The 18,990-nt window shown below is 43.7% G+C and overlaps 1 protein-coding gene across 4 annotated transcripts in view; it reads right to left on the bottom strand.

The window, feature by feature from the left end:
- Positions 1–18,990, bottom strand: part of gpc6a (glypican 6a) — a 119,926-nt gene that overhangs the window by 30,163 nt on the left and 70,773 nt on the right. For all 4 annotated transcript variants that reach the window (XM_030376291.1, XM_030376288.1, XM_030376287.1 and 1 more), the window contains 3 exons: positions 15,994–16,159; positions 995–1,125; positions 75–218 (listed from right to left, as the gene is read on the bottom strand). In XM_030376291.1, coding sequence (XP_030232151.1) covers positions 75–218; positions 995–1,125; positions 15,994–16,159 — 441 coding nt within the window. The remainder of the gene's footprint in view (positions 1–74; positions 219–994; positions 1,126–15,993; positions 16,160–18,990) is intronic.

The raw sequence follows: 18,990 nt of genomic DNA on the forward strand, positions 1-18,990 counted from the left end.
CAAGGTGAGGCAGTGCACGTCTTACGAAAGCCTTCGAGGTCTTATGAGGGGGTCCAGGTATTACGAGCTCTTACCAAGTGTTCCAGACTGGTCCCAGCTGCGGAGGTGGGCCTGGCCCGTGAGGCCGCAGGTCTGTAGCGAGGGTTGGAGTCAAAAACACTGCGCGACGATCGTACCCTGCCAGCGGCCAAATTGGGTTGACCACAGAGCTGGAAAACCTGAGAGGGGTAACCAAGAGGACAGTTATTTAACCTTTACTTAGTAGGTAAGTCATATTGGTATGATACGTCTTTTCTGAGAGAGACCAGAGATTGAGCAGTGAGAGAGAGATCAGTGGATCATAATTTTACTGGATTGGCATCGTGAATCATGAATGAAGACCTTGAAGAGGACCAGGCCAAGAAGACAGTGTTCAATACAACACAAAATCAAAAGGTACAGAGAGCAACAAACACAATTATAAATTCAAAGTCAAGTGCAAAGATAATGATCTGGAATGAACAGTTCTAGGCTCCTAAAGATCGACTCAAATCGTCTTTAGGAAATAAGAGTGGTCAGTGATGTGAGCAGTTAGAGCTTATTGGTCTGTGTGGTCTGAAAGAGAGCTCATTGATGGGGCATTCTGCAGGTTTAATTACAGCTGTTTAATGAACTTGAGATAGAACTGTGGAGTTCTTTGAAGTGTGACAGGGGGAAATGTACTGTTACTCTAACCATACAAAAGGCTAATATTTGTATAGTATTTTTTACTTACTCTTGAAAAGCAAACAGATGAAACAGAACCTAGTGCTAAGAGCTGACTGGTAACTCAAACATACTGCATTGCTTATTTTAAATGAACCTCAGATTCTGTGATATTCTTCAGATATTTCATTCAACAAAATGCATGCTGATGCTGAATCCTTGAGCAGGATGCCCCAACCCTGTATACCTGGTTCTTCTTCTGACTATCTATTGATCTCTGTCCCTGGAAAACATGATGTGGTGTGGCTACCTTGTTTCTGAGTTCAAAGTTTTTCTCTTGCATGTTCATGATGGCGTCAGAGATTTTTATGTCGATGGGCTGCAGGATCTGCTGGATGTTCTCCGGACCAACCAGCCTGTCAGCCACCAGCAGCATGGCATCTGACACAAGAACACAGACCCGGTTAGAACACACACACACACACACACACACACACACACACACACACACACACACACACACACACACACACACACACACACACACACACACACACACACACACACACACACACACACACACACACACACACACACACCGTGCGTTATGTGCCACAGCAAAAGAGAAGACAGATTTATTTTAAAGTATGCAGATGATTCTGTCATTGTAAGCCTGCTACAAGGGAATGAAACAGGCCATGGCCCAGTCGCTCAGGATTTTGTAGACTGGTGCGATAAGTCCTTTCTACACATGAACATTTCAAAAACTAAAGACATGCACATAGATTTCCGGAAACTCCCCAGTGCTAAGGAACTCACCAGCATAAAGGGTCAGACTGTTGAGTGTGTGGATAATTATAAATACCTTGGGACCATCATTGACAATAAGCTAAACTTTGAGACAAACTGCGAAGCTGTGTACAAAAAGGGGAATCAGCGTTTATATTGTCCGAGTACAGTAAAATGCTAACCATGTTCTACCGCTGCTTCATTGAATCTGTCATATCCTTTAGCCTGGTGTCTTGGTTTAGTAACCTATCCCTAAAAAATAAGAATTCCCTGAACCAAATCGTGAGGTGGGCTAGTAGGCTGATTGGAGAGCCACAGCTGAACCCAGAATCCCTCCATACAAGGCAGCTACAGAGACTAGCTGGGTGTATCTTAGAAGATGGATCCCACCCACTATATGGTGAATTTCAACTTCTCCCATCAGGCCGTAGGTACAAAATGCCTGCCTGCAAAACAAAGAGATACAGAGGCAGTTTTGTTCCCTCAGCTCTCAAAACGTTAAATAGTAAGTAAGTAATTAAGCTACACACTAACTTATTAACCTATGGATTGTATGGCCTTCTTTATCTTTTTATTTATTTATTTATTCTGACCTTGTTTTTTGTATCTGCCATGATGGCTTGCATTTTTGATAGTAATACCCTTTTGTATGCTTTTTATCCATGTTCCTATGTCTGGAGCACTGTTGTCACTTTTATGTCTCTGTCTGTCGATGATGTTAATGTTGTCTGCGTGTGTGTGTAAGCAGCCAATTCTTTCTTTCTACCTGCAACCAAATCTACCCTCGGGTACAAATAAAGTTACCTTACCTTACCTTACACACACACACACACACACACATTTACAAACTCTTACACACTTTTACACACAAACTCAAACAGACACTCACACATTCCAACACACACACGCACATGCACGCACACACACACACACACACACACACACACACACACACACACACACACACACACACACACACACACACACACACACACACACACACACACATCAACACATTCACACACACACAACCCCCCACAATTCAATAATAATTTAACTGTGTTCTTGTATGCTTGTGTGCGTGCGTGCATGCGTGCGTGTGTGTGTGTGTGTGTCTATTCTCTGAAGCAGAAGATGCTATCTTCTGTTTATGCTATCCTCTGTTTGGCTCTGGTAGCAGAAACACAGCAGGCTGGATCCCCACAAGCCCCCAGGGGCAGGCACATCCACACATGCTTTCACCATAAACTACAACTTATTCTCCAATATTCACACATCTCCCTTCGCTCCAGATTTCCCTATTTTTCTCCTCTTGCGGATCTAAAAATGTGAAACTACTTTTCTATGTTATTGTCGACATATATCATATAAATGTTCTCTGAGCACAGAAGAGAAGAAAACTTGAGCGCTACAATAAAATCTGTGCGTCGGACCGAGCGACCAGGGGTAACCGCTGAATCAATACCCATGAAGACAGATAGGCCGCTCCACGGCTGCTTCACGGCTGCTTCTCATTCTCCCTGAAACAATGTGATTTTAATCGTTGTTCATACTGAACCCATTAGTGGGGATGGAAAGCAGCCATCGATCGACCGCTCCAGGACAGCAGTGGAACGCGTTGTGGTTCGGCCTTTTATCTGAATATCTCTCAACCCTCTAGAACCACTGTCATGGTCTCTAGAACCACAACGCCCTGTCCCTCTAGAACAGGGGTCTCAAACTCGCGGCCCGGGGGCCAATTGAGGCCCACGGGATGATATTTTGTGGCCCCCTGCTTGACATCAAAGTTAAGTGTTAGTGCTACTATGTCATTAGTCACGTTTCCACCTTTTATAAAAAAAAAAAAAAAAGTTTGCAAAGAAATTTGAATTAGGTGCGTTTCCATCAAGTGGTTGGAGCGAAAAACTACACACATTCCAGGGCTCGTATCCTTTTGATAACATCCTCTCTTAGTTCCTGATATATAGTGGAATTGCGTTGTTTTCCATCTAAAATAGCTGTAATGCTTTTTTCTTCGATGCGAGCAAAGAAAAGTTTTACCTCTTCGGCGGTCCTCACGTAGGCCTATCTATTATTCACATTGGCCATCTGTTCCACGGACGTATTTAAAGGATGCATTGTACATATTTATAATTCAAAATTCGTCGCAGTCTTTATACCACAGATACTCCAGGGTCTATAGCATATAACCGCGTTTTGTGATTGCAGTTTAATCCGTTTCCCATAATGTACCAGCTCTCGTTTTGAAGGCTGAACAGACAATTTGACTGGAATTACTTAGTAGGTGTCCATATATCAGGGATTAATGGACACGGTATAATTAAAGGATATGCAAACATAGAAATATCATATATGATATATATGTCTACGTATATAAACGCTTACAAATATTGAGGCTACAAGTTGATGTCGGCAGGGTTGCTATGGCCGGTCGTTATGCGGAAATCGGAAAGACATTGTCAGTCCTGTGTGTTCAATTTTCGCAACGTCACAGCTGTTTCGAAAGTGTGTTTCCATCTCACATTTTGCGCACTTACTCTCTTTCGCATTTCTCAAAAACCACCTCAAGCGAGCGGATAAACTTTTTCGCGAATTAGAGGATTTTAATGCAAATCTTGGTGTTTCCATCACCGTTTACTGATTCGATACTTCAGAATACACATAAAATCAGGGGGATGGAAACGCAGCTATTGTCTCTAGAACCACAACGCCCTGTTCCTCTAGAACCACTATGTTAAGGTCTCTAGAATGATTCAGTCATGGTCTCTAGAAGCCATCTAATTAGTATCTAGAACCACACTATCTAGTCTCTAGAAGCCAAACTAACTGGTCTGTAGAACATCTCTATATGATCTGTAGAACCACCATCTTATCTCTACAGTTAGTGAGACCCAGTGAATGGTGTGAGAACAAAAGAAAGAATATAAACTCAGGATCGCCAAACAATAGAACGCATAACTCTACACTCGAGACCAAGACTTCAGACCTAGACATGAACCTGGACGATCCATGTGTGGGTTAAAATACAAAAGAGGAAGATGGTATATCTTCCTAAAGTGGCATCTGGTCGTGACCACCTGGGAAAACGTCTCAAACTTTTCTGAAGGTGATAAAGAACGAAGACAGAAGCAGACTTCCCTCCAAGAGCCCACCCGTGTCCCCGCCAGACACTGATATAAAACTGATTTATGAGTCAAAAGACACTCTAGTTTTCAATTTCGAGGGGGGTACACAAGCAGCCTTTCCTATCTTCACAGGAACTTAAGTCCTGAAGCTGACAACAACAAAATGAGAGAGTCATTGGGCGAGAGGCTAATGATACTTGTCAGCATATTTTCCCAAATTCATGTTTTTTGCTGAAAAAATACAAAGACAAAGGAAATAGATTCCTCTTCAGAGATCTTGAGTTTATATTTTTTATATGATTCATTTATACGTTGGTGCCCTTTACCCGAATAAAAGGTTTTCTAGTCCATGGTGTGTGTGTGTGAAACTGATACATTGTACATAGTGGTACAAATGAAACAGTGATTGACTGCATACTAAAATGAATGAATGAACATGAATGAAACGTAGATTTCTGTCACTGCTTAATTAGTCTTGTAACCCAAATGAATGACTTAAATGAATGGATGAAAACAGTGCATTAGACCAAAGTGCTTCAACAGAGTATTTTTTTTCGGGGAAGACATTATAAAGACATTATAAAGACATTAGCGTAGTGTTAACTAGCCTCGCCTGAGTACACAAGCCGACACGCTTGGCAAGAGTCTCACTTTCAGCAAATAGGTGTTTAACCTCAGAGAGCGAGGCCGCGTGGAAAACAATCTGAGAGCAGCATTCCTTTATGTGTATAGGGTAGCTTTACTGCTTGGCCTTGCAGTGTGCTATAAGAGCAGAGTAGAAAGGTCTAGCTGGACCTACTTGTCCTCCCTCTTAGCGCTACATGCTCCGTCATTCCTGAGCTCCGCTGTTTACTTTCGTGCTGGAATTGAAGGTGATGCTTGGTTAGACTTCCATCAGGAATCAAACGGCAGGTCATTTCTGTTGGCTCTGCTGAGACTTCAGCTGGCTGCAAGGGGTTTCCAATCCCCCAGTGCTAATGCTAAAGCTAATGCTAGTGCATTTGAACTAGAAGAATCTCTAATGTTAATGCTGGTGCACTGACAATATGGTGCAAATGCTTCTGCACTAATGCTAGGGCGATAGGCTAGAACTAGGAAGCTAACACTAAAGCAAATGCACAAACTCTTAATCTATGGCATGCTGAGTTGTTCTTCAAGGAAAGGGTTCAAATCCGGGATAGCTTTTAAGAGAGTTTATTGTTTAAGTAGGCATGTTTCGGCATGGTAACTGACTATTGAACGAAAGTCTAGGAATCGTGTCGAACACGTGTGGGAGATAATAACTCTGGCTACTACGGGCCATGGGCTAAGGCCCATGCCCCCTCGCGGGTGTCGCTGAAAATCTCTGAAGTTCTCCGCCTCGTGGGCACAGGTAGAGACCGTCAAGTGGGCGTGGCCAAGTGGGCGTGGCCGGGGTGAAGTAATGGCTTCGGCTTCTTCATCTGTCTAAAGGTGTTGCTATCTGTGGCTGGAGCAGCCTTCAATAAGGTCTTGCTCCCCTTGTGGCTATGTATAGTATTTACGGCTTATATGTTTGGTCCTGCTTCATTGGGTCTATGTGTGGGTAGCATAGATTCTTAAAATACGTAACAGGCACTATTGCTAAAGCTATGGCGCTAACACTTAAGCTAATCTGCTAACACTGAATCTATAGTACTAGGGTAACGATGCTACGGCAAAAAAAATCCAATGGGACAGAGGGCGAAAATGAAAGATGATCAGTCACACCCTCTGCGGAAGGCTGAAATATATAAATATATGTTTACCTGAATAGAGAGATTTATCTTCTGTGGCGTTCTGACAACCTACTTTTGATTTCCCTTAATGGGTATTTTATGTATATTGAGTTTGAGGCAAGTGATTCAATGACTTTGCCAGTGCATGCCTGTGTGCTTTGGGGCAGATGTGGCTGTGTGGCTGTTAGCGGTGAGTGGACATGAGATCTCAGCCGATCGCTCATCCTCTCTGATGGGAAGCAAACCACTTACTAATTACATACAGAATCAACACGCTGCTGGGGCTAGACAATCACACAGCTTTTCAACGCTAAACCCATAAAACATCTACTCCTTTGCAAATACGATTACCTTGTTATTTTTGTTGTTCCTCTTAATTTTTTGTAGTGATTTAACAAATGCTGTTATCCAAATCAACTTACGGTGATGCAGACACAGGTCATTAAAGAGCAGGTAGGAGTTGGACAGTGAATACAGAGGCAAGTCATTAAGGAGCAGGTAGGGGTTAGACAGTAAATACAGATACAGGTCAAAAGGAGCAGGTAAGGGTTACCATGTTTAAAGGTAGGCGCCTCAAAACCAGATCCCCCTCATCCCTATACATTCCGGCCGGTTTCAAGTTGTTATTTTATTACAAATCAAGAAACCAGAGTAAGAGATTGAGAATGTGTAGCAGTGCAATATAGTCAAATGGGAGCTGAGTTCAATTTCTTATTCCTGCAGCCTACTTGTAGCAAGATGCCCCCTAACCCCTACCTGCTCATGAATGACCTGCATAAGATTAAACTTTAAGTGGCATTGGATAAAAGAATCCACTATATCACTACATTTGACATATTTCTTAATCTTCTGCCCTGCAGTAAAACCCCCAGTATATGTGGACATATTGAAAGCTGTTATTTTGCAAGCAGAGCTCCTCCGCCTCTCTTCACATTTCACACTGACTCATGTGAAACCAAACATGAATCATTATAGCATTGCCTGTGCTCCAGTCATGGCAACGCCAGTGCAACTAACGACAAAATGATAAAAGGCAGAAGAACATTTAGTTAGTGCGACAACGTACGCTTGCATAGAAGAAAGCAAATTGTACTGACCAAGCATGCTTTTTTCTCCTCCTACATGTTCTCTTCACTGTAAGGCAGGATTGAGAAATGATATAAGCGTTGCCGGCGATTTTCAGCAATGTTCCAGTTTCACCGGAGCAGAAAAAGGGTTTATTGTGGTGCGCTGACCCATAGCACGCATCACCATTTCACTGCTTGCTGCAAACAACCTCAACAATATCACTTAAAAATGGCTCATTCAGTGTTATTTGTGTATTTATGTATTTGTATTTGTGTGCGGGGAGGAAGTGCTTGGCGAGCATAATTGTCAAATTATTTTTCATATATTACTGGTTTTACAAAAGTGAACTTCAAAAATAACTAGAATAAAACTGTCTCGACCTTATTTTAATTGTACAGTTTGAAATCAAATAAGTCTCCTCCAACATGTTGATTTATAGTTTAGAATACTTTACTTAAAGTACGCTCCACCATACTGTTACTACACTACTGCTATACTACACTACACTAAGTGGTCCCTCCCGACACTATACTACATTAATACTGAACAGTTACTGGTTACGGTGTTGGACTCTCACCCAGTCTGGGGTTTGATCTCCCCATGACTGCAGCCTCCCTGTGGGCCTACCTGTAGAGCACGGCTACTTTAACTTCCACATCTCAGACAATCTGACCATGTCGGCGACAATGCTGAAACTAATTCCTGCTCAGAGTTCTCTAAGTGGGCTGAGCTCTGTCAAGCCGCGACCCAACTCTAAATTGATTGCGATCCATTTTGGGTTCTGACCCAGAGTTTAAGAACTGCTTTGGACTGGCCCATAGATTCCATTAACCCTGAGATCCTCCATTATGCATGGAGCATGCACCTGTATTAATACTTTTTATGTTGCACTGAATGCAAACACAGACTCACTATGAACAAAGTTGGCTTCCTGTCTGTAGTTTCCATTTATCGGGCAGTTAATAAATTATTTTGTCATGAGAGCTCGGAGCTATAGAGAAAAACGTAAAAAGCCTGTTGGGAATTAAACACTTTTAGACGGATTCCCCACTGTCCCTTAATCTACCACAATGATTATATTACAAAAATCATAATGGTTATAGAACGCCCTTTTGCGTCCAACATACCAAAATATTTAAAAGAAACCTTGAATCCAAAGTTTGGGTTAGAGCTAATTATGTGTTTAAAGGATTTTATCTAAATTGTTCCCGATATAGAGCAGCGTGTAAAAAAGTACTTAAATTTAACAGAAAATGATTGGCTGCATAATCTCAAAGCAGAAGGCGCTCCTTCCATCTGCTCACCAAGCTAACTGCAAAACCTCAGACCTAAATGGGAACCGTTCTCTACCAAAGTCACTGATGGTGAACAAGCGGCAGTCCACAGCGGGAGTCCAGACACCAATACCAATCCCCAGAAACAGATGATGCTATATGTAACGGTGTGCATCTAGACCAGTGTGTGACCTACTTTAGTCTTCCTGCTCATTCTTTCAGGTGTGCTCAGGGCATTTGGGATCAAACCAAGGTTTGCGCTGGGGGGCTGTGGGTCAAACGTCCTAGCTATCCCCTAGACAACCCTGCTAATGTGTAGCCATCCATTTACCTGCAGCATCTCACTCCAATCAACCACCAACCCAGCCCACTTATCTAAATCATGCAACGTTTCATTAGTTATGCATTGCTTAAAAATATATATTTTGAATCATTGTGGCAATTGCGGTTGGCCGAGCTCTGGGCCAAAGGGTCCAATTGGACTGTAAATTTGATGCTGTTGTGCCAAGTGAAGCAGCATAAACCATAAAGCCTGTTCATTTATGCTCATCATTTTTTCTGGTGCCGTGCTTGGTTCAAAATGTCTTCTAGAAATACTGTTCATTTCACACTCATCAATTTTTTCCTGTCAAAGACGTAGCAAACATATACAAGTATATTATTTTCACAACAATGATAACTAACCCTAAACCTCAGGGAGGTTTATATATTTTTCGTTTTTGCTCGAACTTTCAAGATTTTGTGTTGCAATTATTTTATCATTATTATTTTTTATTTTATTATATTTCTAGTTCTTAATTTCTTAAAACTAATGTATCAGAGTTGAGGTTGAAGGGTGCATTATTCAGCATTTAGCCTCTAGCCCAGTTATACTCAAGTAGCGGCCCGCGGGCCTTTTGTGGCCCGCGGGGTGTCTATTAATGGTCCTCGAGCTGTTTTGAAAAGTTTTTTTAATTATAAAAAAAAAAAAAAATAAATACTCCAGCCCACAGACCGCTCCAGCCCTCCCAAACTCGAGGCAGACAGTCCATCTCAGCAGCAGTCAAGGCCGATTTAGGGTCGTTTTAGACGCAGAGACGTAAGCACGTAATTTACACAAGGGACTTGTTTTAGACAAGTTTTGATTTACGGTTCCTTTAAGGTTCCTTAAGGATTGCGCGTGTTGCAAGGGGATTCTCCGCCAGAACAGTAGGGGGAGCAACGAACGAATCTGTGGGCGTGGAAGTGGAAATCGCTGGCTTGTTTATATTTATAATTATCATAATTCGTTCTTGTGTTTTCTTCTTCTCCTTCTTCAAAATTCTTCATTCGCTTCTGTCACGGCCTTTAAAAATGGCGCTATTATGCTGTAAAACCGGAAATGTGAGACTCCTGAAAGGATGTGGTTAGCTGGCCAATCACAGTCTTTGCGAGCTGCGTAGGGCCGTAGTGTTTTAGTCGCATAGTCAGGAATTTTGGCCGACGCACTTAAGCACGTAAGGGGGGATATTTTACCGCGCAAGGGGGGGTTATGTATCTTACGTGCTTACGCGTTACGTCTAAAACAGAGCATATATCGGCCTCAGTCACACGTATACCGACCGGCCCCTTGAGTCACTGAAAAAAAAATGTGTGGCCCCTCATCATTTCTACTTGAGTACCCCTGCTCTAGCCTATAACTAGCCTCTAGCCTAGAGCTAGCGTCTAACCTATAACTTGCATCTGGCCCTCGATCAGCATGTAGCCTATAACTAGCATCCAGCCAAAACTAGTATCTAGTTTAGGACTAACCTCTAGCTTCTAACTATCCTCCAGCCTATAGCCTCTATTGCCATAACTATGTTCTTGCCTGCAACTAGCATCTAGCCCAGATTAGTGTCTAGCTTACTAGACCTTAATAGACACTAAACTAGCTTCTCGACTCTAGTCTAACCAGCATCGAGCCCCTAATCAACAGCCTCTAATCAGCTAATAGTCTAATCAGTCTCTAACTAGAATCTGTTTGCTGTTGAATCTGTAACACACACACACACACACACACACACACACACACACACACACACACACACACACACACACACACACACACACACACACACACACACACACACACACATAAATAGACACACACAAACACACAAATAGCCAGCACTGAAGGTGAAAGGGAGGAGGGAGACTGCATGTCAGCTATTCTGCAAGAGGTGCAACATTTCAATGCACCACGTGTAGAAGTCAGTCAAACACATCGTCTGTTTGTGGATGTGGATGTGTGCATACACATACACACACAACATCATGATTGACGCTAAACATGGCTGTCGGTCTCGGATACAAAAACACACATGGATGAGAGGAGTCACAAAAACACACAGACACACCCACACACAAACACCCACAAAGAAACACCCAGACACACATACACAAACACATACACACAGAAACACATTCACCACACACGAACACACACACACACACACACACACACACAAACACACCTGCTTGTGTGTGCGTATAACTTTTGTGCGGATATCAAGCATGTGTGAGAGCTGGAGCAGTGTGCTGTCTGTTCTGTGGGCTACGATCTGTGTGGTACCGGAGGGGCAAAGACATAAAATGTTGGTGGTTAACCTTCCTCTCCCTCTCTCTCTCTCTCTCTCTCTCTCTCTCTCTCTCTCTCTCTCTCTCTCTCTCTCTCTCTCTCTCTCTCTCTCTCTCTCACTCACTCACTCACTCACTCACTCACTCACTCACTCACTCACTCACTCACTCACTCACTCACTCACTCACTCACTCTCTCTCTCTCTCTCTCTCTCTCTCTCTCTCTCTCTCTCTCTCTCTCTCTCTCTCTCTCTCTCTCTCTCTCTCTCTCTCTAAAAGGAAAAAGAAGAAGAAGAAAATCGATGTGCGCTGCTAACAGGAGTTCATCAGCGAGCAGCGCAGCTCTCAATCAGCACAATGGAGGAGATTGAAAACACGTCTGTCTGTCTCTAGTTGGCTGCTCAGCCGTGAAGATAGATCCACATCTGATTGGACAGATAACCCCTGGAGAGGGACCTGCTTGGTGTTCAGGGTTTCTGGGAACACACACTTATTACAAGGAAAACTTAAAGACAGCACAATAAAAACATAAAGACATACATGTTGATAAAGCACATGTGTACAAACTTGTTGATACAAGTACATTACTTTGATGATACACATACCCCAGTGTTTTTCTTACTGCTTAATGCCTTTGTTTGTATGCACTGCACTGCAATGCTGTTTTTCTGTTAAGGTGCTTTACACTGCCCAAACAAACGCCAACTGACAGCAACATCAAACCAGGGTATAATGTCCTCTGATGGGTGTTGCTGTACCAAGTTTCTTGTTTGTTTTCTTTGTAACTCATTGTTTACAATTGTGCTATATCAATAAAGATTTGCCTACTTACCAACAGTGCAACAGTCCAAAGGGGATTAATAATCCGAAAAATGATTAGGATTAATGACCACCGAATATACGGAATGGAAGCGTCTATCTAAAGCACGGTGCGGGCTGGTTGGTGTGTGTGTTGTAGAGCTGAATTTGAATACGAGCAGTTATTATTCCAGCGAGGTGTGTGTGTGTCCTGGGTTGTCAGAGTGGGAGATGACGGAGGGAGGCGGTACTGAGGGAGTAGGACAGAAAGACCTGGAATAACAAGTACTCGTGTTCTTCACTTTATTCTCTCCATTTGCTACGATCTCTCTGCCTCTCTCTAATTTTCTCTGGCTCCCACTCCCTTTCCTTCATTCTCTTTTCCCCACCTATTGTTCTCTCACCCTCTTTCTCCCTCCCTCGCTATCCTCTATCACGCTCTCGCCCTCTATCCCTCACTATCTCTCTATTATTCCCTCTCTCTTCAAAACTCTTTCCCTCAATTCCTCTCTTTATCATCCTCTTCCATCTAACGCTCTCTCCCCCGGTATCCCTCCCTCTTTCTCTCCATCATCCTCTGCTCTCTCACTTGCTCACCGTCTATCACTCTCTCACCTTTTCTCTCTCTTGATAGCTTTTTCACTCCCTGTTGATCACTTCCTCTCTCCTGACCATCTCTCTCACCGCAATTGCTCACCCTCCATCCTCTTCGCTATCATTCTCTATTTATCGTTCTCATTCTCAGTCTCTCCCCAAGCTATTTTGATAAGGTGTTTGTCTCAAACGGAGATGAATTAATTCACCATGGATGCACAAGACTGATGATAAAGTGTCATAACCGAACCAGACCAGGAAGTCTACACACCAACAAACACACACACACACACACACACACACACACACACACACACACACACACACACACACACACACACACACACACACACACACACACACACACACACACACACACAAACACAAACTCACACACTCTGCGGAAGTTGAAGAGACAGTTTACTAGGTTATCAGTCAATGCAGCTAACGCATTAATGGACTTTTCTGTGTGTTTACTTAAAAAATAAAAAAAATCTTTATATCAGATATACCCCATTGTATATGAAAGTAATTAGCTAATTATTAGACCCATTCAGACACTAAAGCTCTCAACTTAATAGTAGTGAGCACTTTGAGTCATTTTCAATAATGAGCTGATTTTCCACATAATTACAGGTGTTCACAGGTGTGGGTTCCAGGCTAGGTAGGTGTGTTGGTCATTGCGTAATGAGAGCGTGGCAGTGAGCCACTGCCAGGGACCCTGTCTTGATCAACGGCTCCTCCCAGCTGAACGTCGAGGTGTCCCTGAGGAAGACACCAACTGCTCCCGATGAGCTGCCTGTTGCATGGCTGACACCACTGTCAGTGTGTGAATTATTTGTCAATGAATGGGTGAATGTGAGGCAATAATTGTGAAGCGCTTTTATTGGCCAAAAGTGCTATATAAATGCAGTCCATTTACCATATAATGATAGCACATTCACCTGGCAGCCTACTGGAGAAAATCCAAAGTCCAACTGCCTAACGAACGATCAGACATTTTATGAGCAGCCAGTTTTGGACTGGTTACTAAAGTGCAATAACAAAGAATAATTCTGAATTAAGAATCCAAGAAAACTGTCTTAATCATACCACCCTCTATGGATAAGAAAAGTTGAGTATATTAAGTCTAAATTCAGTGTTGTGCTTTGTCTGAGCTGATCGATGTTATTGATATGGTGGTTGGAGCGTGGGGAGGGGCTGAAAGCCATTGCCATTTAGTGTTCTTAAGGATGCAGGGTTCGTCCTACTGAGCCCAACAAAGCAGCCCTTTGGACCCCAGGCGTCGAGGCGGTGGATCTATACGTCTCCATAGAAGAGACTCGCTCTGTCGGTCAGCATGCCAGCATTTAGTTTGCTCCAAAAGCTAAATCAATACATATGTTTTTTTCTACAGTTTTATTCTTCTTTTAGTTTCGTTTTTATTGGTTGGATATATGAGTAGACGTCGATGGCGACACACACTCAAATGTTTGTCTTTCGCAGTAGATGGATTAGACTCTCAGAGGGATGGGGGCTTTTTGTTATTTAAACATGAATGGAAACGCTGTGGGGACACTGCTCCCGCCAAAACAAACACAAAGTCTGATGGGAAACTTGAGCAGACTAAACTCCTCTTTTCTCCCGACAGTTTTCCCTGTTACTGTCGGCGACAACGTCCTATCGGGGCGATGGATTTTGCACACACAAACTTAACCGGATGCAAGCTTTTCAGCATGTGGCCTGCGAGCAGTGATGTCTCAGAGCAAGCAGCGCTGCGCCCTGTGGCTAGGAGGGCTTAAACCCCCTGATGGAGCTCCACACCAAGGCTGCTCGCACTGGCAATGGCAACGGCAATGGCTCTGCCAAGACACGACAGAAGATCAGCACATTCAGAAGTATAGAAGGTACACAGAGTTGGCCATAAACCCAGACAGCTACATGCATACGCATAGCCACACATATACCCAGACATATACATGCATACGCCCACACATACATACATTCATATAGCCATACATATTAAGTATAGAATCAGACACACCAGCTGATATGCCAGAGCAAATTAAAGGTTAGATTCGTCACGTGCCAGGCTATCTATTTTTATGTATCATCCATAGATGTAAAGGTTGCGAGTAATGCCCAGACAGCGATGCTTTAGTCCTAGAGGATAAACGCCTCTTCTTCCAACAGTAGAACCCCTCAGTGGTCCTCTCTCATTCTGTATTAGTCCCCCACCCAGCAGGGAACACTATAGAAAGCGTGTTAGCTTCACATCTGCTTCTTTATCAAGCCCAGCAGCCCAGACAGGCTCACACACTGCTCAACCCAGCGAGACGCAAACGCTTCACACAGAAGAAATGAAAGTGAGCGTGTATGAATAACATTTTAGTTTTTGTCTGCCTAAGTCCCTCGAAGAGAGGAAACCAACAAACCAACCGCCCTGTCTCCACTAGAACCACACGCCTGTTAGACACACTGCTGCAGAGATTACCATGCACACGCACGAACACAGATACACACATTTAGACCTACTGCAGCGGACAGTTTAACAGCCACACATGCACCAGATATATGCACATTCACACACAAACACAAACACACACACAAATACACACACACATGCACACACACACTAACACACACACACACACACACACACACACACACACACACACACACACACACACACACACACACACACACACACACACACATATACACACATGCACACACAAACACAAACACACACACACACAAACACACAAAAAGGTACACAAAAAAACACAGAGAGAAAAATACACACAAACACACACACATTCACACAGATAGTCAAACTGCATTGGAGTGATTTAACATACACGGATCATATATATGACAAATACATACACATACACATAGAATTACTCACATACGTATGCTAGCCTGGCCCGCCTGTGTACTTCCGCTCAATTTTCATTCCCTTCAGTACTACGTCTAGGTTTGCGCTGTATACGCGGGCTTTCTCAGGAAAAATGTTGCAGGTCCAATCAGCGAAAAGAGGGGGTGGCTGAGAACAACGACGTTGAGGTTGTGCGCTAGTTTGAGCTGTAGTCAAAAGTTAGCGATTGGTTATGGCAGATCCAGAGTGGCACAGGGCAGATCCAATAGCATTAAACTCCAACAGACACCCGCCTTCAAGTGAGTTAACGTCTGTCAATGGAGAGAGGCCACACTCTCTGTGCAAATGAAATGAAGTACAAGAGTCTGGTAGGAGGACCAGGCTATGCATTCACACTTTCACACTTTCAACCACCACCCCTACAGTGCGTGGCCCATGCAGAGAAGCAACGGTTGGGTGGTGGGGTCGGGCTGAGGGTTAGGTCTTACCCAGGAAGAGGTTCCACTCTGTGTCCAGGTCGGCCTGGTTGGCCAGGCAGCCGCGCATCACGTTGAGGCAGTAGTTGTTGCAGGGCCGCAGCCCCGGCAGCCCGCTGCAGTACGGGCAGAACAGCATCTTAGTCAGCGCTCTGCTGCACGCCGGAGGCAGGTTCACCTGGGGAGGAACAATAAGGATTTTTTAATAATTATTTATTGATCCCGGAGGGAAAATTGTTGCTATTACGATTGAACAGCTCCAAATAAAAGAGAATTTGAATGCATTTGAGTAAGTACATTAAACAGAAAAACTTGAATGTGTCCACATTTCCCGTCTGTGATTAATAAGGTATTTTATGATCTTTATCTTAGCAGATGCTCTTATCCAAAGCGACTTCCTAGTAATAACAATAAAACAAATATATCAAAACTTCACATCATCAAAAAACATAGCAACAACTGGACAAAATACAGATTAGGTCTAGAATTCAGGACACAAGGTTAGAGAGGTGAGTCGATTATTTTTGTATTATTTATAGATAACTGTCGGTGAAGTAACAGCTGCAATTTGTTCACACAGCCCTCACAGAGTGGGCTAATGGGATAATTCACTTCTTCATTGGTCTCTGACTGCCAAGCCCCCTACTTTTCACTGTGTTCATTGTCTGTCAGTCATATTTCATGCTGTGCAAATTGCTGTTTTAATTTAAACCAAGCTTTCAGCAATTTGGTCAACCCTTGTTGTGTTTTAAATGGGATTCATCAATGAACTGAATTCTTGTGATTCATACTGATTTGTTTTGACTGCAGACTGGATCGCAGACTGGAACATCACACATTCTAGGATCCAATCACACACAACGCTTCGCACACGTCCTCTTCCAGGTCAGGCTGAAGAGAGGTGATGTTGCAATGCTGTGATGTTTTACCAGATGGCCGGTCTGATCTCTCCACTGTAGAGACAGATAACACGTGACACACGACAGCTAACGCTGTACAGCACAAGCAAAGCCTCCAATAGCTAGCCAATAGATAAGCGACTTCTTATTGAAAACCACTTAAATTGAGGTAATTACCTTGTATAGAGTGTTCAATAGATAGGGCACAAGCTATATAGCCGAGATATATGGATGAATAGACAGATAGAGATTATATGCCAATAACAATAACTTAATCAAACTATGTTAACACGAGACTTAAGTTTATACTTTGCAAAGCTTCTGATGCCAGTGACTAAGTACATTATTTGAACCAGGTTAACAGATAAATGGAGAGAGTGTAAGCAATGGAGAGGCGATACTACTGCAGTTTTCAGGAACAACTTGAAGGACAAAAAAAAAGTCCTTTGAAGGAGGTAAACTTTTTCAAAGTAGTTTCCCTGAGGTTTTACCAACATACCATACTAAACATCACAGCGATGGAGAGTCTCAGGGTTGACAAGCTGTGGTTACGGAGATTCAATCATGTTAACACAGGGGAACATGCCTGCGTCACGGGACTCGTCACCGCGTGTCTAACGTGTCGACGGAGGACACAGCCGAGCGTGCTAAGATTCTACGTCTGCATGCCTGATTAAGGCTGCGGTCGGGAGAGGCTGCGGCGGAGGGATGTGGACGCGTGCTGGTGGGGATCAAGGCAGACGTGGCGGGCTGTGGCGGGCTGTAGCGGAAGGTGTTGTGCAGCGTCACTGTAGTGCACTGAGTACAAGTGACAGGCCTCTCATACCCCCTCTGAGCACCCAGTGCTGACTGATGCCTGAAGCGGGTCATTTGTTTGTCAGACGCATGGTTCCGCATCAATTCAGATCCGGCCACTTAGACCCCAGCCTGTCTTTGTTGGTGTTTGTGCATGGTCTAAATGTGTTTTTGTATGTGACCAGGCCTGTGTGTGTTTCGCTCTATGCATGCTTTTGTATGTTTATCTCAATTTGTATGTGTGTGTGTGTGTGTGTGTGTGTGTGTGTATGTCTATGGTTATTTGTGATGGATGGAGATAGATCGACAGACAGCCTTGTCTTTTTGTGTTTGGCGCTTGGTGTGTGTGTGTTTTGTGCGTGGGAGTGTTTGTGTATTGAAGCATGTGTGGATGTATCTGTGTGCGTATAAGCATGTGTGTGTCTGTGTGATAGGTGTGTGTTTTTATGTGTGTGTGTGTGTGTCTGTGTGTCTGTGCGTGTCTGTGTGTTTAAGCATTTATGTGTGTGTGTGTGTGTGTGTTTAGGCATGTGTGTGTGGTCATGTGTATTTAAGCATGTGTTTGTGTGACTGTGTGTATGTGTTTAAACATGTGTGTTCTGTGTGTGTTTGTGAGTTTAAGCATTTGTGTGTGAGTGTTTAAGCTGTGTGTGTGTGTGTGTGTTTCTGTTTGTTTAAGCATTTATGTGTGTGTGTGTGTGTGTGTGTGTGTGTGTGTGTGTGTGTGTGTGTGTGTGTGTGTGTGTGTGTGTGTGTGTGTGTGTGTGTGTGTTTAGGCATGTGTGTGTGGTCATGTGTATTTAAGCATGTGTTTGTGTGACTCTGTGTATGTGTTTAAACATGTGTGTGTGTGTGTGTGTGTGTGTGTGTGTGTGTCTGTGTGTGTGTGCGTGCGTGTTTGGGTATGTGTCTGTGTGCATGTGTTTGTGTCTGTGTGTGTGCGTGTGCGTGTGTGTGTATGTGTGTGTGTGTGTGTGTGTGTGTGTAGATGAAAGGCCCTTCTGGTGGTTTCTGCAGACAACAGGGACACAGCGATCATACAAGGCGTCATTGACATTTGCAAGCTGCCAGCCAGAGCCGCCGTGCCTGCTGGGCCGGGCCCGCCGGAGCTGCTGTGGTGCCGCGCGCTACGCGCCGCACGCCGGGACGATGGAACTGGTTCCCACTTGTCTAGGATGTTTCAGCAAGCCCTTTGAATTACCAAGACGCCATGTCTGACACGCAATCCAGCGCCATATGCTAATCAGGGACTTTTTGACGCGATGACACACAACGTGTAAAAAACACAGAAACACTAAACAGCTACGCACGCCTC

This window comes from Gadus morhua, chromosome 14 (genome assembly GCF_902167405.1).
Source record: "Gadus morhua chromosome 14, gadMor3.0, whole genome shotgun sequence".
NCBI classification, from domain to species: Eukaryota; Metazoa; Chordata; class Actinopteri; order Gadiformes; family Gadidae; genus Gadus; species Gadus morhua.